Here is a 23904-nt window from a genome sequence, read left to right as displayed (position 1 = left end):
CTTGATGAGCTATTTTGATACATAACAACTGTATATTAGAAGTTCATGCCCATACTTACTTGCAACACAATGGCTTGTTTGACTGGCATCCAACTGTGTTCATGGTAGACTTGCTAATAAGATACAATATTAAGTTAGCAGATGCTATCTTGTGACATTACTGTACTCAAGTGATTCAGGATTGAGAATTAAAGTTATAGATTGATACCAATCCATATTGTGTGCCTACATTACGCTGTTTCCGTAATCTCCATTTTTCATCCATTTACCCTGATTTATCTGATTGGCTGCTACCGTAGTACTCGTCTGTCATACAGACCCTGAAACAAACATATCCAAGAAAGCCCATGCAAGTCTAGATTATGTGGCAAGTCTAGATTTCCACAGGAAGTCTCGGGGCTCCTTTTCATTATATTTATATATTTTTTTATTATGAACTGTTTTTTCTGTAAAATATGTTCATTTCCGAGCCTAGTTGTTAGTCTACCGTAATACCTAAATTCATTTCACTTCCGTAATAATGGGGGGCGGTGGGGTAGCCTAGTGGTTAAAGCGTTTGCTCGTCACGCCAAAGACCCGGGTTCGAATCCCCACATGGGTACAATGTGTGAAGCCCATTTCTGGTGTCCCCCACCGTGATGTTACTGGAATATTGCTAAAAGCGGCGTAAAACCAAACTCAATCAGTCAGTCCGTAATAATGAAATCTTTTTCATTATATGTTTTGACATTCCTTGAGGCCTGGGTGTATATCTCCTACTGCTGCATAATTCAGTCTACAGCTGACATGGACTGGCACTTGGTCTCATGAAATGTATTGGCAGTATTGATTGTCCCACCAAGAGGAAGTTGAATTGCACAGAGAGGTCAAGGTCTCTCTCATGTTTAGCACAAAGGATACAATTCATGTAATAACAAACCTTGCCAGGAATTGTTTCACAAACTGATATGTCATTTACAGAAAATTGCACCGGTAGACATTCAAATATCAACTGATGAAACAGGAACACATGACTATTTCCGTGTCAATCTACTTTCTGTTTAGCTTTGTAGAATTACGAAATACAGTATACCTGGATGTTCATATGTTGTTCCTCAATGGACTATCTGGCAGTCTGATTAGACAAGCTTCGATATGTAAGATCTTTTGGGAATTTTAAAAAGACTAAACATGAGGCTCGATTTGAAAGAAATACAGGGAAGTCTTCTGCCAATTTTGCAGTCAGGATTGTGTGTCTCTTACAGGTTAAGCAGTATAGTGATAATTCATTGTGATAACACTGGGAGATTTTGTCTTGGAAATTCCCTTCTGTGTTATGGTTATTTGATAATTCCCTATTTCCCAAACTACTTGACTTGAGACTCATAAGGGGAAGTGAAGGAAATGAAACAATCAGCTGTTTGAGATTGTGTCGCAGAGAGGAACAGTTTTCATTTCTGTTAACGGAGTATATAGATTGCAAGATAAATATTCATTTCTTTTAGCATGTTAATGAGTTCTGACGTGCACACCGTTGCTTGCACATCTTCATTTGCAAGTCAGAAATTCCTGTGGGCAAAGTAAGAAGGGCATAGCCCTCCACTGTGTTGTCTTAATGACTGGTTAGAATAGCTGCTCTTGGCCTCTATTTGAGCTAAGCATCTGTCAATGGATGACGTGATCGTTTTGGTTCCAATGAGTGACTTTGATCTCATTTTGTGTATACCTTAGAGAGCTGATATAAAGTGATGGTTGATCATAAACCTGTCACACAATGTGGAACAGCATCTATTAGATCTACTTCATTACTTTCATTGGCCAGTTTTTATATCGAATGGTATGTGGCATTACAGCCTGAATATTAAATATTATATTTTATGTGTAGGAAACTCTTAGACACAAGTCGGAACAAGTGGGAAAGTTTTGTATGAGAGCAGATGAAAGAGTGACGTTATTTTATAACAGTCTTTGAGCAAATTATTAAAGATTGCTATCGTATGGTTGGAAAATTGCTGGGTGCGGCTTAAACAATAAACAAACCAAATAATGGAACAGTTGCACTTGCAAGATAATAGCTGTTGGGCAAATGTTTAATTTATTACATTTTTTGGCTGGTGACGTAATATTTGAAGTGGTTAACAAGGTTTAGAGTCTGAGGTTTTAGTGATTGCATACTTGACAGTAAATACGTTTTTGTGTAAGGGGTGACAGTGGATTGACATATGCTGAAGGACATACTTGTTTGACTTTTTTATATTTGACAGTGTGGATGGTGCTCACAATATTGATCACTGGCCTGTCCGGTCTTGACTTGATTATTTACTCACTATAGTCTTATGACATATGGCAGAGTGTGGTATTAAATACAACAAATAACCTCTAAAATTGTGGAGCATCGTGATATGACTGACACATTCGCCCCATTCAATCACACACTGTTGTGCCAATAGGTAGCAGCTACACAAGGTTCAAGGACAGTCACAATCTGTAATCTCAACCTTCCTGGCAAAGACACACAACCTCTGATTTTAAAGTCTGAGATATATGGATTTTTTTCAACAATTAATCCATACTTTGTCATTCAACCATTCCTATCATCAAGAAATGAAAACCAGCTAGTTCAGTTGCTATCTATACGGAATTTAAAATATCTTAAGAGGAGTGTTAAAAAACAGGATCTCAGGACTGTTTTTGTGTTGTTCAATGTCGCTATCTCTTGTTTACCGACTGTCTTTGTGAAATCTGTGTCACAGAAATAAGATCCGGCCAATATGTTTCAACAGCTGTTTTGTGTATAAGTTTCTCATGAGTAGACTGTGCTGACTGGTTCTGTTTTATCCTGTATGCTAATCAGTTACGGAGACTCACTATCTGTCCGCCCTAGTAATGCTTTAGATGGCACTATATCAGACCAAATTATTCAGTGTCATTCGGTAATTATTCCTGACATCCATTAAACCAAGATTGACCATATAATTTCTTTTCTGCTAATTTCTCTTTCACAAATTACCGGTATGTGAGTTTTGAGAGATTCTTACATGGGCGTATGGGAAATGCCAGCTGTTTTTCTTATGGAATTCTCACATTACCTGATGTTTCAAGTTGAGATATTTTTTGAGGACATTTTTCTCATCTACACATTCTTTAGCGATGAAATAGGATATCCCTGTTTTCAATTCTAACATTACAGCTTTCAGATTTAATGTTTCATAATGGTTTCTACTGTACACAACGAGACACGATTATCCGGCAACTGGCCTATTTTCTTTGTGGAGCACATATTGAAACTTGCTGACTACGGGAAATTTAAGCTCTGCTTTGCTTATGTGTCTTCATGTTATTCAAGTCATGCAGTTTGTGTGATGTGAAGCAAGGACATACTTCTGGAAAGTGTTAAAGGAAATAATTAGAAGATTACAAATATATACGTATATGCTGGGGTAAAGAGTTTCCAACCGTTGAATCTCCCAAGCACTCTATCACAACCCACAAAAGAAAATGTACAAATATGTTTCATGGTACTTGTATGTTGAATTATTTACAAGTTGCCATTAGTGAGCCTGATTTTTATTATATCATTCGCAAATCAGCTACAAAAATGTCAGGAATCTTTGGGTTATATCCACAAGAGTCTAGTAATTTGACTTCCTCCTCATTACTTTGTAGTGTTATGCGGTGAAGATTTCACCTAATTACACTCTTAGTGGCACTACCCGCCTCCGTGGTGTAGTGGTTAGGCGTCCGCCCGGAGAGCAGAAGGTCGCGGGTTCGATCCCCGACTGCGTCATACCAAAAGACGTTAAAATATGGTACTTGTTGGTCCCTGCCTGGCGCTTGGCATTAATGGGTACAACAAGGACTGGTCGGCTCGGAGTCAGTATAATTTGTCTGAGTGGGGTATTCATGTTTCACTGCGGCATGGTATCTCAGTGGGCTAGCACTATAAAACCAGCTTAAGTCTGGGCTAGTACTAGCAGCCGCGCATACACATACACACGCATGCACGTCGTCATATGAGCGAAATATTCTCAAGCACGACGCTAAACCCAATTTCACCTCACCTCACCTTAGTGGCACTTTGTCAGTGGCTGTATAGGGCGGTGGGGTAGCCTTGTGGTTAAAGTGTTCGCTCATCATCCCAAACAACAGGGTCCCCATCCACAAAACTCTTGTATCTCTACTACATCATAAGCCTGTAATAACCTCTAGAGTTATGACAGGTCGTAACGTTATGAATGTTTTATGATCGGTACCCTGGTTTCATTCCCGGTTGGGTTCAATGTGTTAAGCCTGTTTCTGGTGTCCCCTGTCGTGATGTTGCTGAAATATCCCTCAAAGCTGCCTAAAACCATACTCACTCAGTGGCCATATTGGAGGATCATAAGTCAGTATACTGGAACTTTGTGATCAGGCTGCTTTTACTGTATGCACAGTTATTGTGTTAGAAACTGTTCATATATTCCCAAGTAAGTTTGTTATGGTTATAGGATCCATAAGACTATATTTGGATTCATTAGAATGTTTCCGTTTTTAACTGAAGGACTCATTACAGCTAAAAATGTTTTTATGGCTGTTACATCCTATTTCTTTTCTTGTTTTTTTGCAAAAGAATATGGATGAATATATCAAATATGTAATAATATTTTCTTGCAAATGAGACGGAATCAACTCTGCACACAAATGTAGGTTAAAAATTTGTGTAACTTATGGCTTTGTTTGGTTCTAAGTGCCTTTTGCTGAGGAACTGTCTGTGACATTAAACAAGTCGAATGCTGTGATTGATCTCAGCAGTTGTACAGTTAATTTTTCAGTGCTTGCTTTGACTGAAATAGTGTATCACATTATTCATTCAAGTTGAAAATGTTGACAATATGTTCTGTCTGTTGTTTCAGTGAACGGAGAGGTCCATACAAGCAACAGCGTGTCTAACATGTCCACGTCAGAAAATGGACCCACAGAATCCGAGGAAGATAATTCCTTAGTTATACAGAGTCTCTCAAATATGTCCCCTCCTAAGGTAACGTGATATGTTGCTATTGTCACACTACTATCAATGATTTCTTAACAAGAAGGTTTTATGTTGGCTTTTAGATCAGTTATGAGTGATCGAAATTAAGGGATTCCTGGGACCTTTGACATCTGCATGATGTGACTCGAGGGATCCTCAGTCCTTTTTTTATGTCAGGGTTATGACAACAATCTTAATTTAAACACTGACACAACAGGAAGTCAACTGACTCTCATGATACATAATAGAGGTGTGACGATACAGAAATTTCATGATACGATACGTATCGCGATATCTTAAAACGATACGATTCGATTCGATGCATATCATAATATGCTATCTTTAGTTATTTCCTTTAAAAAAAAGTTTATTTTGATAGCAAGTAACAGTGTAAATTTTGACATACCTGTCAATTTCTAGTGAAAAGTAGTAATTCTAACGTCAACGATACATATCACGATGCGAAACAAGTATTGATATATTTATCATCAGATAAAGTGCCACGATTATCGATACTACGATACACAGTTCTAATACATAACATAAACAAAAACATACTGACACTTGGATACCGATAGAAATAGAATAGAGATTTTGTGTTTGTATTAGATTAGAATAGAATCTTGCATTAGTGCATTCTCTATTATTTAGATTCATTTGACCATATTACAGCACATAACTCAACCATTACCACAAGACTGCCACAAATTTGTAACTCTACGTTAATCGACCCGTGAAGGTCCGGGTTAGAATGAACCTTCATTAACCCATGCTTGTCGTAAGAGGCGACGAACGGGATCGGGTGGTCAGGCTCGCTGACTTGGTTGACACATGTCATCGGTTCCTAATTGCGCAGGTCAATGCTCATGCTGTTGATCACTGGATTCTCTGGTCCAGACTCGATTATTTACAGATTGCTGCCATATAGCTGGAACATTGCTGAGTGCAGCGTAAAACTAAACTCACTTACTCACTCACTCTACGTTAATCAACATGTCTGTTTAGTTGTTGAGCCAATGATTACATCGGGAATGTCTTCAAGTCTCCTCTTTCTTTTATTCCAGGTGACCGATATTGAGGCGAGAAGTGCCTTGATACAAATATCCCCCCCAGATGTAGAAAGTAGTGACATTGAGCTTGACCAGTCCGATTTTAAATATGAATTGCTCCTCTCCGACAAGGGCCGTGATACAAAATACAAACCTGTCTATAAGTAAGTATTGTGTGACTGCTTGCTATCAAAACCTGTCTATCCTTTGTACACGTACTGATAAAGTGTACACATGTCATATTATCCCAATTACGTAGATCGCTGCTCATGCTGTTGTTCACTGGATTGTCTGGTCCAGACTCAATTTTTTACAGACTGCCACCATACAGTTAGGATATAGCTGAGTGCGGCTTAAAACTAAGCTCACAAACTAGATAAGATTGTTCATTGGCTGCTGAAATACAACACAGGTGTGATTGCTTCGGTGGTATCAGAAATCTTGGCTTATAGTTTAAATGCTCAAAGATTTTCGCACTTTTTTTGTTGATTTTTGTCTCAAATGTTCTTTCTGACAGGAAATATGTATTACATGATGGTTTTCCAATGTCTATATATTATATCTACGTTGTTTTGGCTCAACCGCAGAATTTGTTCACCATACCAAGTTGTTTTGCATTCATTAACAAACTATTAGTGTCTCAGCTCCCTACTCAGCAGTATATATTCCAAGCCTGTAAACATTCAAATCTGGAACGGACAATCCAGTTATCTTGAGCTTCCAGACAACTGGAATGTAACATGCTTATAAGGGGTCAGGGGATCTGACCACCTGATCCTGTTGTCTCATACGACATCAAGGGTCAAGGTCGCTGTAACAAGCATTAGATTTTCTATTTTAGTCATGCGTTTGTACCATGAGGTGGATTTTTTGTTTTAATGAAAGAGAGCCGTGGATTATTGGGTCTGTTGTTTGTTTCAGGGGAGATGCCACTGAAATAACATTAAAAGATCTGAAACCTGCAACGGAGTATCACTTACGGGTTTGTACTATACTCCATGATGACCTCAAAGGTAACCAGACTGACAGCGTCAGCTTCCGAACAGCGTTCTGTGAACCGGAGGCTCCTCAACCGCCAAAACTTGTGTCAAAGACGAGAAATAATATACAGCTGAAGTGGGCTGTAAGTATGATGATAGAAATCTACACAAACATAAGAGCTCCAAAGAACATGATGTAAAAATGCCACTGTGCTTTTGGCCTCATGGCCACTCTACGAAATAAATCTGTCTGTCTGTCTACACGAACATAAGTGCATGCATGCGTATTTGTTGTGTATCTGACTTGTAGATGTTTGTTGATGAACGACCTCGCAGGACGACTGATAAACAGTATAAAACAGTGTGATACTCAGATGAAAATAGCAGCCGATTTCTGCGGATTTAAAAGCAGCTTAGTCAGCATGAACATATCTTTTAATCTCTTACTCGGCCTTGGACCTTCAATATTTTACTTCCTGATTGTTAATTGGGTAGAAAATTTGCATTCTCTTTTAAATAGATTTTGCAGGATCAGAGGTGTGTTTACTGAAAATTAATTGACATATGCTCTAAATGATGTCTTTTAATTTAATGTTTAATTTAATATTTTGTGTTTTTGACTTCTTGAAAATAATGTGATTAAAAAAATTCCTTGTTTTTGGTTTAATAAGTTACAGAGATAATGAAATCAAAATTAAGTTTTATTCATGATGTTATGTATCATCGACATTCATGAAACATGTCACAATATGCTTGCTTGAAATGCAGGCAAGGCTGCTACAATAATAACTTTATTTATTCAACAGGCCACCTGTGAAAATGGATCAAAGATATCAACATACACACTAGAGTATGATCAGGTATGTGAGCGAGTGATGATCTCTCCTACAGTGAAACCCGAATGATGATCTCACTCCTATTGTGAAATTCAAGTGATGATGTCACTCATACTTCTGCACAGACTAACATTATCAAATTTCAGATTCATGTATTTGTGGACAGATGCCCAGATATAAATTTCTTAAATGTGAATGTCGAGAAGATATATGAATAGACTGACAAGGCAAGAAAATATTATACGAATTGGTTTTAAATATTAGGATCATTGTTTCATTTCTGTCTCTGTTTTTTAGGGTAATCGGGATGGGAATTTTGTTGAGATCTACAATGGTCTTCAACGCCAATATCGTGCGAATAAACTTCAAGCTTCCACAAGGTACACATTTAGGCTTGCGGCAATCAACAGCATAGGGAAGAGGTAAGTCTGGCATGTCCTTGTACCATACATTATTCAGTCTACCAGTGAAGATCCAGGGTAGAATAGCTCTTCAACAACTCAACCCATGAAGATGGGTTGAACTGATCTTATTGTTAGAGATGACTAATGGGACCGGGTGGTCAGACTCACTGACTTGGTTGACACATATCACTTGCGTAGATTGCTGCTGATTCTGTTGAATGAGACCGCCTCCGTGGTGTAGTGGTTAGAGCGTCCGCCCGGGGAGCGGAAGGTCGCGGGTTCGATCCCCGACCGCGTCATACCAAAAGACGTTAAAATATGGTACTTGTTGGTCCCTGCCTGGCGCTCGGCATTAATGGGTACAACAAGGACTGGTCGGCTCGGAGTCGGTATAATGTGTCTGAGTGGGGTATTCATGCTTCACTGCGGCATGGTATCTCAGTGGGCTAGCACTATAAAACCAGCTAAAGTCTGGGCTAGTACAAGCAGCCGCACATACACATACACACGCATGCATGTCGTCATATGAGCCAAATTTTCTCAAGCACGACGTTAAACCCAATTTCACCTCACCTCACCTGTTGAATGATTTCCTGAATGTTAGTTTCCAAGCTATGTCACTGAATGATAAGACACATTAACACAGGCGTTAAGAGACAGGACATGTTAACATGCTGTTGTAACAGCCACTCAAGATCTTGAATTGTTTTTGTAGAAATGAGAAAATTCATTCAAATAATTTGTGTTTTTGTTCAACAGGAAATTTGCTAGAGACATTTGGAAAATCTTTTGATGTTCTTAATTAAATTGATAAAACAACCTGAAACCCTTGTCATAAAGTTATTGTCAGTGTTTCTTGAGAAGATATCAGGGATGTCAAATTCATAAAATTGATAAATTCGGCTATCTGGTCCCATTTGTCATGTGTTGTTAATACACGTTCAGCCAATCAGCCAATCAGCCAATCAGCAGGAGAGCCAAGATACCGGATGCTGGTTTAGAGAGCGGAAATTACTGTACAAACAGTCAATTGGGCGGTCTTTGTTGTGCCGAAATACGGAATAAATTGACGCTGGATTGGAGGGCGTGTAAATGATCATAATTTTAGTGCCGATATTGAGAGCATGCCGGATTTGAGGGCTGCCGGTTTTGAGGGCTGCCGGTTTTGAGAGCTTCCACTGTAGTTGAACAATGCTAAGCAGCATTTAAAACAAGCATGAGCTAATAATTTGTTATTAATCGGTGGCCTGTAATATGACATGTATTTGCAGCCCGTTCAGCGAGCCTGTGAGCTTCTACACGAGTGGGAGCATACCATCCCAGCCTGACCCTCCGATGTTGTCCGAACCCTTCGTCTATGCTCTCACAGTGTCATGGATCAAGAGGCCAAATGATGATGAGTTTTTATTACAAATGGAAGATGAAGCTACGGTAAGAACAATAATCATCATCAGTTAAAATTCATTGTTTCAAATTAATAATTAACCTCAGTGTATCATAACCCAAATTATTCACAGAATAATAGATGTCAAGGACATATTTCTAACAATAAATCAGAACTGTTTTATGTACACCAATTCATTCAAACAAAATTCAAGTGACATTGAACTTCCTGGTTCAGCTGTTTGTAAGTGCATTGATCTTTTCTATTTCCCTATGTAGAATTTAATGAATGAATGTTTTCTTTCAGGGTCATGGTTTTTTGCCTGCATACAATGGTCCAAACCTTTCATGTACAATAAAGAATCTTAGACGGAATACTGAGTACAAATTCAAGGTGAGTCTTGTTAAAAGTATTTTACCTGTCTATATCTGATCACATGTATTATATGACAACTGGTGCTGGAAGTATTCCGTTAATGTTATTTGGTAAGTTGGACTGTTGCATTCAAGATAAACTGCTGTGTAGTTGCTGATAAAGATATGGGAACTGTTCCACCTAGCAATCATAGTGTCAAAATGAATAATAATATAATAATAATAATAATTGATTTGTTTAGCGCCTTCGTTCTAACTTTTGCTACTCATTGGCGCTAAATGCAACTCCCATACTTTAGCATTGACTTACATCAGTTGTACTTAAAGGATGGTTTCATTGAATGATTCATATATAACCTACACATAAGTGACATGAAAATTTTAGAGCGAGTGAGGATGATTTTACACCATTTTTAGCCATATTCCAGCAATATCATGGCACTGGACACCAGAATGGGCTGCACACATTTAACTGTGTAGGGAATCAAACCAGAGACTTTGGCGCAACGAGCAAATGCTCTAACCACTGTCCCACTGCCTGAAACATTTGGAGGTGTCCCTAAAGTGTTTTCTATGTAGAAATGACACAACTAGGCCTGATGAAATATTGAAGAATCATGACATCTGTGGAATGTAATTTGGATGGAGAGTCAATGCGTGTGTTTTCTGTTTACAGCTAGCTGCCAAAAATGATGAAGGTCAAAGCAAGTGGAGTGATATAGTGGCCCATAGGACACTGCCGGAGCGCCCCCACTGCTCCACCCAAACCACAGATCAAAGGAAAGATATTTGCTCACAACTTCAGGGTCATATGGGGTAAGTTTGCTCACTGTATAAGATGGCTGTCACAGTAGGAAAATAAGGGATCTCTTCTTGTATTGTCAGAGAAATCGGCTCACTGCTTAGGTTTTGAATCCAAATTTCTGTGAGTTTTATTCATACTTTGTGATATGCTGAGTCCTCAATCTTAGGTGACCCGTGAAGGTCTGGGTTAGAATGAGCCTTCAGTAACCCATGCTTGTCGTAAGAGGCGACTAACGGGGCCGGGTGGTCAGGCTTGCTGGCTTGGTTGACACATGTCATCGGTTCCCCATTGCGCAGATCGATGCTCATTCTGTTGATCACTGGATTGTCTGGTCCAGACTTGATTATTTAAAGACTGCCCCCGTATAGCTGGAACATTGCTGACTGCGGCGTAAAACTAAACTCACTCACTCACTCAATCTTAGGTGTGAATGACCCGCGAAGATCCGGGTTAGTATTGCTCTTCAGCAAACCATGCTTGTTGCAAGAGGTTACTAACAGGATTATGTGGTCAGGCTTGCTGACTTGCCTCATCTTATCCCAATTGTGTAGATGTATGCTCATGATGATCTTGATCATGTTGCACATTGTAGCCGTTAATAATCACTCTAATCATAGGTAGACATTGTTTCACATATTTTAATGATAAAAACGATGTCCTTGAGTGGATATGATTGCCAGATTGTGGGTCATTGTCTCCCTGTTGAGTAAGTTTGGTATGATGGCCAGTGTTGAACACATCCCCTACTGTCTGTTGTTTGAAAGATTGGTTTCTCATTGTTCCAGATCCACCTGCTGACTCAGGAGGTTCAGAAATCACCAAGTTTGTTCTTGAACTTGATGATGGAGAAGGTACGTGTCACAGCCTAGTTGAAGCATGCATGCCTTTATTCTGGCAACAATTCAGTAATAAATTTCACTTCATGCACTTCAGGGTCACTTAGTAAGACTTGGGGCAGGACCACTTTCCCCACGGGGATACAAACCCTTTCAGGGATAATAGAACATATAACCCATTTATCCAAAATATCAATACTTTTCTCATTTAATCCCATAACTGCATGCTTTCTCAGATTGATTGTGCTGTTCATCAGCAATTAATGATTTATGTTTGTTGGAGTATGAGGAATGCCTTTTATGCATGAAATATTTATGCATTCAGCTACATCCCTCACTGTGATTCAGCCCAACTGAAACATATGCATTGGATAAAAAAGGAAATGTTTTTCACAAATTACTAATTTTTTCGATGCACTTTTGCGTTGCTTACTATAAGGAGGAGGTAATGTGTTGATGGTGCATGGCTCCCCGATGCAGTGTTTGTGTTCACCATGTGTCCATGCTGTCTTGTCCCACAATATATTGGCTGCGTTAAGGCGGCCTGTAAAAACTGAGGCCAGACAAACCTGTGATATACAATGATCTGTGCCATCCAGGCACAGTGACTCACTGATGGCATTGGTCTTGTTCCACGAACACTTCTTGCACTACGATTGTCTTAAGCCGATGCTAAAGTGTTTGAGTTACGATCCCCTTAGAGCCGACTGTTTTGTGGAAAGGGATCTGGGTGCCGTTGTTCAAAGTGACCTTAGGGCTAAGGTGACACCCATACCTTAACATAGACTTCCGACTGGAGTAGCGCTAAGATTGCTTTGTACAACAGCACCCTGGGCTGCTTATCGTAACCCCTCTATCATAGATGGGGCACTGAGAGTCTTACCTGATTGGCTTACTGACATGCATACAGATATATTCAGCTACATGTATAGAGCTGTATTGAGATCTTCAGTTCATCTTCATAGCCTATGGGGGCGGTGGGGTAGCCTAATGGTTAAAGCGTTGGCTCGTCACGCCGGAGACCTGGGTTCAAATCCCCACATGGGTACAATGTGTGCAGCCCATTTCTGGTGTCCCCCACCGTGATGTTGCTGGAATATTGCTAAAAGCGACGTAAAACCAAACTCAGTCAGTCAGTCAGTCATAGCCTATGATGAGTGAGGTTAGTGATTTAAAGAATCTGTCTTCCTCTATTTTCATCTAATGTATTATTTTACAATTCTGTTTTGATAAATACCCAGGCCTCATTCATCCCTAGTTTCTTTCTAAAGTTATTATCATCGTATCTCTATCAACCCATGAAGATGCGGGTTAGAATTGGCCTTTAGCAACACATGCTTGTCGTATGAGACAAGTGACAGTGATGTGTGGTCAGGCTCGCTGACTTGGTTGATATCAATTGTGTTAGATCGATGCTTATGATGTCAATCACTGGATTGTCTGGCTCATTTATTTACAGACTGCTACCATATAACTTGAACATTGCTGAGTGCAGTATTAAACAAGAAGAACAATCTTGTTTCTATCCGAGCACTGGGCTTATCTAGCTTATGAGAGTAATTTAGATTGGATAGCGATTTTTAACACCACTCCACTGAATCGGGCTGAAAACATAGCTCAGTTTGTGAATGGCCAAGGGTGTTTATCAACACCGGATAATGATGCCATGCAGGGATCATCATGGGTGAGAATCTGCAAGATATCTATATGCTTTAGGCGCCATGGAGGAGAGTATTATGCATGAAGTATATGAGTTTGTCCTTGGTGTATCCATCCTTTGTACTGTGACTGTAGTATATATAACCCTCCTCACCCATTATTCCCCATCGCCTTTGTTTAACATTACAAACATCGACTGTTGTCAGCCTACTGTAAATGCTCGTAACAGACTGGAATCTCTCATAAACAGTTCAGTAAATATTTGTATACATTAAGAACATCTTATCAGACTTATTATTAAGGGTAATTCAAGTTTGTTGAAAAGTTGTAACATGACTTTGTTGAATTTTCTTATAAATATTTGAAGCTATCTGAATTATGATGTGTCGTTACTTGTGTTAGGGGCGATGGGGGTAGCCTAGTGGTTAAAGCGTTCGCTAGTCACGTCGAAAACCCAGGTTTGATTCCACACATGGGTACAATATGTGAAGCCCATTTCTGGTGTCCCCCCTGCCATGATATTACTGGAATATTGCTAAAAGTGGCGTAAAACCTCTCTCACTACTTCTGTTAGACACTGGTTTGATGGTAGTTTGTTGTTTCAGGTTATGACATAGTCTACGAGGGGTCAGAGAGGGAGCAGATGTTTGACCACCTCGTCCCTGGCCACACATATCGCGTGAGGGTTGCATGCTACAGTTTAGGGGGTAGGAGTGAGGTAAGTTTGAATTTTTGGTAAGGTACTCTTGATATGTATAATTTGGTCTCGTTCTTGAGATGGAATACGATACAGACGGTTGTAAATTTCCTTAAGAATTGTCAGATATTTATGAATGTATATCATATATTATATTTAGAAATAGATTGACAGAAAGTGACAGCAAATTTTTGTAAAATAATTGTAATTTTGTTGAATGTTCTTATTGCCATTTGAAAATAATATATATGAAAACTACAAAATATTAGAAAATTTACTAAATTTATTAAAAATGATTTTGTTTTATTTCAGTTTTCCGACTGTTGTGTAGCAATAACACAACCAATATGTCCTGGACAGTGTCACCCTCCCAAACTGCAGGGCAAACCTAAAGCAACATCCTTGCATCTCCGATGGAGTAAGTCAGGGACACGTTATATTCTCCTCATGATATCAGTAATGTAACTGGCTAGCTTATCTCTCTACCAACCTTTGTTTAGGACCGCCTCCATGGTGTAGTGGTTAGAGCGTCCGCCTGGAGAGCGGAAGGTCGCGGGTTCGATCCCTGACCGCGTTATACCAAAAGTCGTTAAAATATGGTACTTGTTGGTCCCTGCCTGGCGCTCGGCATTAATGGGTACAACAAGGACTGGTCGGCTCGGAGTCAGTATAATGTGTCTGAGTGGGGTATTCATGCTTCACTGCGGCATGGTATCTCAGTGGGCTAGCACTATAAAACCAGCTTCAGTCTGGGCTAGTACGAGCAGCCGCCCGTACACATACACATGCATGCACGTCGTCATATGAGTGAAATATTCTCAAGCACAACGTTAAACCTAATTTCACCTTACCTCAACTCATACGACCTGGATGCTGATTGCACCTATCTCTGTTTGAAGGTTATCCTAGCTATGATGGTGGCTCCTCTGTGACGTCCTACGCAGCTCAAATGATCACACCCGGATAACACCACGAGGGAGGTGTACCGGGGACATGATTTAGACTGCATCGTGGCAGGGTTGTCCCCAGGAAGACCATATCTCTTTCAAGTCAGAGCTTTCAATAGGGCAGGGGTAAGTTATTCATGCAGTCTTATAGTGGTATCACCCATGAAGATCTGGGTTAGAATTGATCTTCAGTAATTCATGCTTGTCGTAAGAGGCGACTAACGGGATTGGGTGGTCAGACTCGCTGACGGGGTTGACACATGTCATGGTATCCCAGTTGCGTAGATCTATGCTCATGCTGTTGATCACTGGATTGTCTGGTTCAGACTCGATTTTTTACAGACTGCTGCCATGTAGGTGGAATATTGCTGAGTGCGGCGTAAAACTATACTCACTCACTCACAGTGGTATCAGACATCAGCTGGATTATCAAAACTAATTTGTGGTTAGACCAAACATCTTATTCCTTGGTTTGAAGGGTAGTAGGGTAGCTTAGTGGTTAAAGCATTCACTTGTCAAGCAACAGTCCTGGGGTCGATTCCTGACATGGTTACAATGTGTGGATCCCATTTCTAGTGTCCCGTCATGTGACATTGCTGGAATATTGCTAACAGTGTAAAACCAAGCTCACTTACCGGTACTAGTTTGCTTGGATTGTACAAGTGGTGTGTGATAATTGGTGACATGTTATTTTCAGGGTGGGCCATGGTCAGACCCCTTGGAAGTGGTGAGTGGCGCGGGAGTCCCCGACCCGCCCAAGGCACCCCAGGTGAACTGTCGCTCACCACATAGTGCAATAATCTCGTGGGAAGAGCCCTTCAACAACGGTGCTATGATTTCAGAGTATAGACTTGAGTGGCAGCAGCGGGCTGACAACAATGAGTTCTCTCAGGTATAGTAGTGTGTCACTAAAATCACGCACAGGAAAATCATAGTTTATTTTGTCTGGATGGGGAAAGGGAGCAGAAAAAGTCCCTGCTACCCACAGATGCAGCATTAGTTTTTGATCCCCATGTTGAATACTGACACCCCTAAAATGCCTCAAATTCGGGTACGGGAATATAACTTTGAAAGTCGCAGTGCTGAGTGGTTACATTCCTGACTTTATGTGCTGGCAATTCAGTGGCTAATTCGCAAAGTGTGGGTTCAAATCTCGGATGGGACTAAACCTAAAAGTTCTAGGATCTTCTTTGCTGAGAAATATATCCCAAATCCCAAATATTACATGTTACATTTGATCACAATCTTAATGCCATTGTCTATTCATTGTAATGGAATACTTATCACATTGGACAAACAGGCTTTAGGAGTAGTCGCCAGTACCCTGTGTAGTTTGGAAGTGCTAACGAACATGAAAGTCACGAGTACAACGTGTAGGACTAACATCTTGTGTGTCACTATACACTCTTGGTGTTCCACGATCCCCGACCGCGTCATACCAAAAGACGGTAAAATGTGGTACTTGTTGGTCCCTGCCTGGCGCTCGGCATTAATGGGTACAACAAGGACTGGTCGGCTCGGAGTCAGTATAATGTGTCTGAGTGGGATATTCATGCTTCACTGCGGCATGGTATCTCAGTGGGCTAGCACTATAAAACCAGCTTCAGTCTGGGCTAGTACTAGGAGCCGCGCATACACATACACATGCATGCACGTCGTCATATGAGCGAAATATTCTCAAGCACAACGTTAAACCCATTTTCACCTCACCTCATCTTGGTGTTCCACCGTGAGTAGGTTCCCAGTATTCCATGCTTGTCCTCCTGCAAAAGATGAGGATCTGTGGGTTGCACCACGTCACATGTATATCACTGTTCCAAGACAATAAGCAATACACTTGCCCCTCTCTTGTCAGACTGAAATTGTCCATCCTGGCCATGGGGAATATGTGAGGCCATTACGGGAAAATAATGATCTGCTGAAACAATGCTCACGACACACCCTCCTTCCAAATGAGTTAATGTTTGTTCATTACTTCTTTTGCCTGGATCATACTTGATTATTTAGACTTAATACAACATAATAGATATATTCTTTTCCTTCTTTACATAGTGTGTAAACAAAGGGAGATAACTGGATACCTGACATTATTTACAATTAAACTAAACTAACCTAATTAACGTTTTTTACTGAGTGATGGTTGTAGAAATGTAGCCCTGTTTTTGTAAACAAAATGTAAATTGGTCAGAATTTTCTTTATTCATATATTCAGTTGAAGTAGGATTTGTTTACAGTGTCAGAAAACCTCACAGGAATATGTTCTAGTGAATGTAAATATAATAATAATAATGCTAATTCTATCACCAATTTTTGCAACGCAATGCTGTTCTCTTGCGTTACATTATTACCCTGACGGAATTGTACTTTCAAAGCAGCTACTAAGCACTTTGCACGACCATATAGGTCCGTACATCTGCTTCTCAGGCACCCACTTTAAACGGCTGGGTGGACTGAGTGCAATGTGGACGAAATGCCTTGCCCAGGGACACAGTATGAGGCTCAGGTCAGAAATTTTTGGTGTCTCAACCAAGATTCAAACCCGGGCCTTTGGCATGAGAGCCCAGCATGCTAACCACTACACCACTGTGATCCAAATATCCGTTGTAAGATGTTACAATATTTCCAAACTGTTCAGGAGACCGCAGTCATCAATTTCATCTGCATTGTTGGGTTCAAATCCTGGTTCTCCCTGATTTCATTTCTCGGTTTGTCACCTATAGCACATTAGGCATGCTTGTAATTTTCACCAAAGAAATAGTGATGCAGTGAAACAACTGGAATATTGGTCAAAGCGGTGTAAACCGAACAAACCCTGAAATGTTCATGTGTTTATGTTAGATGTTTGTTTTGCAGTTATACTTGGGTCCAAATTTGAGTTATGAGGTGAAGGGTCTCACACCAGCAACACTGTATTCCTTCAGGGTTCAGGTGAGTTGCTGTGCATCTCACAGTGATTATCTGTGATTGTATTATAGAATTATATTAATGCATGTGAGAGTACTGTCGCCATACAGCTGAAATATTGCTGAGTGCGGCGTTAAACAACAAACAAACAATAACCAAGTTATCTGATTGGCTTATCTGTCGCTTTCTGATTGGCTGAGTGCTCTTCTATTATTTTCAATGTACCCCGCTTACAAGCGAGTAACATTTCAATGTACCCCACTGTCAATGGCAACTCATTTGGAACTTTGTGGTGGTAACACTTTATCTCGAATAACATTAAATCACGTATGATGTACGGAAATTACTGATGTTTTGCGAATGCAAATTGATGGAAGGGAAATAACTCTAAATCTGTTTTTCTTGTCCGCAAAATCTAGCGATGGCTACAAAAAGATTTGTACCCATGCTTCAAACAATTCAAAATTAAGATAAATATAGTAAGATAAATACGTTGTTCACTGGTCCCTCGGGGCCCATGGGTTGATGTACCGAGGGGAACATAAGCAAACATCGAGGGTACATCAACCCATGCCCCCCTCGTGACCAGTGAACAACTTATAATGCCACCTGTTAGCATACTCATGATGTAGTTTTGGAATATTGTTTCTCCAGGCAATCAACAGTGCTGGTTCCGGCCTCTACTCGTCCTCGTCCTCCTGCGTCACACCTCCGTCTAGTCCAGCGTCCATTGTTGCAATCAAACCTTACATCACAGCCACGTCTATCATGCTGATGTGGAGGGAGCCCCATAATAACGGCAGTGACATCATCTCATACAACATTGACATTGGTGAAAAACAGCTCCTCTCCATCGAGCCCGTCACAGAATACACAGTTGAAGACCTCCTGCCAGAGACCACATACAGGTGGGTTACACATACCACTGTCATATACGTGCACGTGAGGTCTACTTGTGAAGACCTGGGTTAGAATTGATCTTTAGCAACCCATGCTTGTCAGGCTCGCTGACTTGGTTGACACTTGTCATTATATCCCAATTGCACAGATGAATGCTCTTGATCACTGGATTGTCAGATCCAGACTCGATTATTTACAGACCACTTCCATATAGGTGAAATATTGCTGTTTGCGGGGAAAAACTAAACTTACTCGCCTTACTGCCATGTGCCAGGCAGGGTATCATCAAGCACCATCTTTGTGGTCTGACAAGGCTGGGGATACAACCAGCATCGATCTCAGATAAACAACATACAACAAATAGAACATAGCTACTGCACAGATTTGTCTTTACCACATCATACTTGGATGTCCTATTTTCATAACAAAGATAATTTCATCTGGGTTGTTCACAAATGTTTCAGTGTTTACAAATGTTTCGACCACCTCCGTGGTGTAGTGGTTAGAGCGTCCGCTAGGAGAGCGGAAGGTCGCAGGTTCGACCCCCGACCGCGTCATACCAAAAGACGTTAAAATATGGTACTTGTTGGTCACTGCCTGGCGCTCGGCATTTATGGGTACATCAAGGACTGGTCGGCTCGGAGTCAGTATAACGTGTCTGAGAGGGGTATTCATGCTTCACTGCGGCATGGTATCTCAGTGGGCTAGCACTATAAAACCAGCTTCAGTCTGGGCTAGTACAAGCAGCGCACATACACATACACACGCATGCACGTCGTCATATGAATGAAATATTCTCAAGAACTACATTAAACCCAATTTCACCTCACCTCACCTCACAAATGTTTCACATACCTATAGGATATCCATGTTTATTCCTGAAATTCAGTTCACAGTACATGTTGATCAATATTTCAGAATCCGCATTCAGGCCGTCAACAGCATTGGTGTCGGAACTTTCAGCACCCCGGTTAAAGTAACAACTAAAGCTTTGCCTCCAAATCCTCCAAAGATTGAGTGTGTCAATGTGGCCCCCAACAGCCTGAAGCTGAAGTGGGGTGATGGTCGAAACCCAGATATGATCACTTATCATCTGGAGATGGAGAAGGACGATGGAAGGTTTGTAGATCATCAGGGATACGTTGATAGGTTATGATACACCAGCCTGACACAACTGAAAGCTGGACATGATCAGAGGACCGCTAGTTTTCTCCTGTAGTTATTTTGGAGTGGTAGTAACGGGTCCTGAATATCTACATGTGTGGTGTGACACATTTTGTACCACCATAAAACAAAAATGGATGGACACAGTATGTCTACACTCTACTATATTTAACCTGACAGTAATGTGGACACTGGTCATTGTCGTGATAAATAACCACTGTCAACATCGTCAAGACATATCCAAGTATTTATCTGAATATATAGAACACTACATCAACTGTTGAGATGGTACTGTAATCATCACCTGATGTTTATATTCGTTATCCAATATTCATGATATGTGGACATATTCACCTCTTAGTAAATTTGGGGGCGGTGGGGTAGCCTTGTGGTTAAAGCGTTGGCTCGTCATGCCGAAGATCCTGGGTTCGAATCCCCACAGGGGTACAATGTGTGAAGCCCATTTCTGGTGTCCCCCGCCGTCATGTTGCTGGAATATTGCTAAAAGCGGCGTAAAACCAATCTCAGTCAGTCAGTCTTAGTAAATTTGGGGAGATGGGGTAGTAGATAAAGCGTTTGCTCGTCACGCTGAAGACCCAGATCAATGTACAATGTGTGAAGCCCGTTTCTGGTGTCCCCCACTGTGATATTGCTGGGATATTGCTAAACGCGGCATAAAACTAGACTCACTCATTCACTCATTGTAACTTCTTTGCAGCCCTATAATATGCAGGTGTTTTTTCATCGTGTTTATGCCATATTGGGTCATACATTGTGAAGTGTGTTGGTATTTTTCAGTTTTCAGACAGTGTACAGTGGACCTGCTCACAATCACAAAGTGAATCGCCTGACTGAGCTGACAAGCTACGAGTTCCGCATCTACGCGTGCAATGAAGCTGGCCAGGGTCCGTACTCGGACACTTACACGTTCTCCACCACAAAAGCACCCCCGCCTGCAATGCAAAGTAAGATAATGAATGCTGTATATGGTACAGTGTAATTCTTATTCGTTATATCAAAAGGAGGTTGGTAACATTACGAAAGTAATTTTATAATGTATTAGCCAGTATTTTTTATGTGATCAACTAGTTTGATAAATAGAGAATACTAAACGATGTCCCGTGTAATACCATATTTATGAAACGAGTGAATGGTTTGGTATCTAACGAGCGAAAGTGAGTTAGATACCAATACCATTCACGAGTTTAATAAATATGGTATTACACGGGGCATAGTTTAGTATTTTATTTATTACTCACCCAACATCAGCAAAATAATATCGAGCAAAGTAATTCTTTCCTAAGAATTCAACGAGTGTGATGACTCTCAGCTTTCTGCGAGTCAAGCAAGGTCTAATACTATTGTGACAGAGGTATTAGCATTGCGATGTCATAACTGTAAACCACTTTGACGTCATACGTACGACATCACGCGATGTTATTACACAATGTGAAGTAACATTGTAAAATTATTAAACAGTGATATCTTCAACGGGTGAGTAATAAACTTGGTATGCTAATATACATACATGTGAGGTCTTCCCATGAAGATCTGGGTGAGAATTGATCTTCAGCAACAATTGCTTGTTGTAACGGGATCGGGTGGTCAGCCTCGCTGATTTGGTGAACACATGTCATCGTGTCCCAACTTAGATTTATTCTCATTCTTAGTATTGATCAGACTCAGTTATTTACAGACTGCTGTAATATGGCTGGAAATGTGCTGAGTGCAAGAAGCAAGTGAAGTTATCTTGCAGGAATTCTTTCAGGCTCTGTTCATTGGTACAATACCCTTTTTTCTCAAACATGGCTGCTAGTCATTAGGCACTTATTTTAGTGTTTTATAAAATCCATTGTGCCAACAAAATGGTGTATTTTGTAGGGCTGCAACGAATACTAGTACACTATTTGGCGAATATGATACGTATCGCGAATATTGGGTAACGAATACAAATAATTATGCATGAATACAATATTGTAGTTAAGTGATTGATGCACAAAGTGGAACGCCCATGTTGATTGTGTTAATTTGTCACAGCTATAACCAGTGATCTCATGACACTCAAATTTGGTATGTAATAGTTAGTCAACAGTACCATGTGCGACCTTCAGGCAAACTAACAAAACGTGCACTACTACAAGCCTAGTACATATTCCATTCTTGCATATCTCACTTTGAAAAAGGACATAATGGTTCAAGTAAAACTCTCCCTTAAAAAAATCGTAAATATTCATTAATATTCGGTTCTGGTGACCACGAATAACGAATTGAATTCATGAAGGGCTACGGTTCGATTCACCGAATATGCGAGTGAATCGTAACAGCCTTAGTATTTTGCTGAATTTTTAATTGATATAAGAGTCTGGCCTTTATTACATTGGGGTGTGGTAGCCTAGTGGTTAAAGCGTTCACTTGTCAAGCTGAAGATTCAGGTTTGATTCCCCTTCAGTGTGTTAAGCACATTTCGGGTGTCCACCACCATGATATTGCGGGAATATTGATAATACATAACATATAGAAACCCAGCCCACTCACTCACTCACTATATTACATGTTCCGAAGCTGGCTTCCTGCAGTATTTTTTTTACTGTGATTATATGAATGTTGTTTGCTGTTTGTAGCACCGTCAGTGAGCAAGTTGAGCCTGACTAGCTGTGTTGTGGAGTGGCAGAGTTGCCGACAGATGGGCAGTGACACCATCGTGTATCTCCTGCAGGTACAGAGGGTGGACAGCCACGACCATGAGTACAAACAGGTAAGGATGGGGACAGTGTGGTATGGTGGTCAAACAATCCCTCGGTCTTGATATGATCGAGAAGCTTGGTGTCAGTTTCTTAAATGTTTCGATATTAATATTCAGTTAAACTGTTAAACACAACAATTTTAGAAATCACCTTTCAGCTATGCTTCCATATTTAAAGATATACAATATTGCATCAAATAAGCAGACAATTTTGCTGCTTATAATGGCCTCTGATTGGTATGTTCCATGGAAACATATTGAGAGCCATTGTGCAAGGGAGATAACTCTCCATGTTTGGAGTCACTTCCAGACAATGTTTCTGTATGGGTTCATCAAAGTGAAACACATCAGGCTGTGGTATTATTCAGACAGGGTTAATACATCTAGGTATCACTCCGCGCGTGGGCGGATCACGCAACTGACCTAGATCATACATTTCTCCACATGATGTCATGAATCAAGTCCCACTTTCACAAATTACCATAGGCAAAATAATGACACCATTCTAATGAAATTCATTCATAATTTAATACATACAAACTTGCATGAAGGAATGAACAAGTGCCAGAAAATCCTGGAAAGTGCCGAGCTTTGGAGAAAGTAGAACCAGCAGGGATTAAATGCGGAATCTGGGGCGCAATAAAGATTTTGACCACGTTATCTGTATTGCATCTCTGTATTACTATCCTAAGTTTACATGGGTTTATAATAAATCTCTCATACAGGTTACATACATATGTCACCACATGAACTATAGACATGGTGTTAAGTATTTTGTACACTGGAGCAAAGTTTGAAATAATATTGGTTTCCGGTGTCTTTTATGCTTGCCCCTATATGATTGAAATTTAGATACTCCTTTGATATTTTGGGGCAATGACAAGGACCCCTGAGTTTAATAGGGATTTATCTAGGAGTTGAAATGAAACTAAAGCCCTTTAAATCAAAATTGGATTTTAGAAATTTCTGAAATTCTCAAGTATTTTCACATTGCATGAAACATGTTAAAAACATCAACATCTTATTTGGGCTTATCTGAGAAATCTAATGCCTCTTCTTCTTAAATGACTTTGTTATCTCGGAAATCCAGGTCACCCATATATACCTATACTGTTTGTTGTATCTTCATGACATGAATTGAGAAGGTCTTTATTCAAATTTCAGATATTTTCTGACATTTGATGCAGCCGCACTGCTGAATATTGGGCTGAGCATGTCGAAATACATCTTTTTGA

General features: G+C 40.2%; 1 protein-coding gene across 1 annotated transcript in view; it reads left to right on the top strand.

The window, feature by feature from the left end:
- Window positions 1-23904, top strand: part of LOC124281097 (fibronectin type-III domain-containing protein 3A-like) — a 153948-nt gene that overhangs the window by 125230 nt on the left and 4814 nt on the right. Inside the window, 20 exon segments of the mRNA XM_046717112.1 lie at window positions 4872-4996; window positions 6052-6200; window positions 6958-7159; window positions 7823-7876; window positions 8150-8274; window positions 9528-9687; window positions 9947-10033; window positions 10691-10762; window positions 10764-10830; window positions 11605-11670; window positions 13920-14032; window positions 14324-14429; window positions 14911-14969; window positions 14971-15084; window positions 15656-15850; window positions 17812-17886; window positions 18517-18770; window positions 19681-19881; window positions 20725-20891; window positions 22548-22681. Coding sequence (XP_046573068.1) covers window positions 4872-4996; window positions 6052-6200; window positions 6958-7159; window positions 7823-7876; window positions 8150-8274; window positions 9528-9687; window positions 9947-10033; window positions 10691-10762; window positions 10764-10830; window positions 11605-11670; window positions 13920-14032; window positions 14324-14429; window positions 14911-14969; window positions 14971-15084; window positions 15656-15850; window positions 17812-17886; window positions 18517-18770; window positions 19681-19881; window positions 20725-20891; window positions 22548-22681 — 2525 coding nt within the window.

The sequence above is a fragment of the Haliotis rubra genome, unplaced genomic scaffold, assembly GCF_003918875.1.
Source record: "Haliotis rubra isolate DU_JTF1 unplaced genomic scaffold, ASM391887v1 Scf28, whole genome shotgun sequence".
Taxonomy (NCBI): domain Eukaryota; kingdom Metazoa; phylum Mollusca; class Gastropoda; order Lepetellida; family Haliotidae; genus Haliotis; species Haliotis rubra.
Note: the sequence above shows the minus strand (reverse complement) of the source record. Positions and strands in the feature narration are given on the sequence as shown.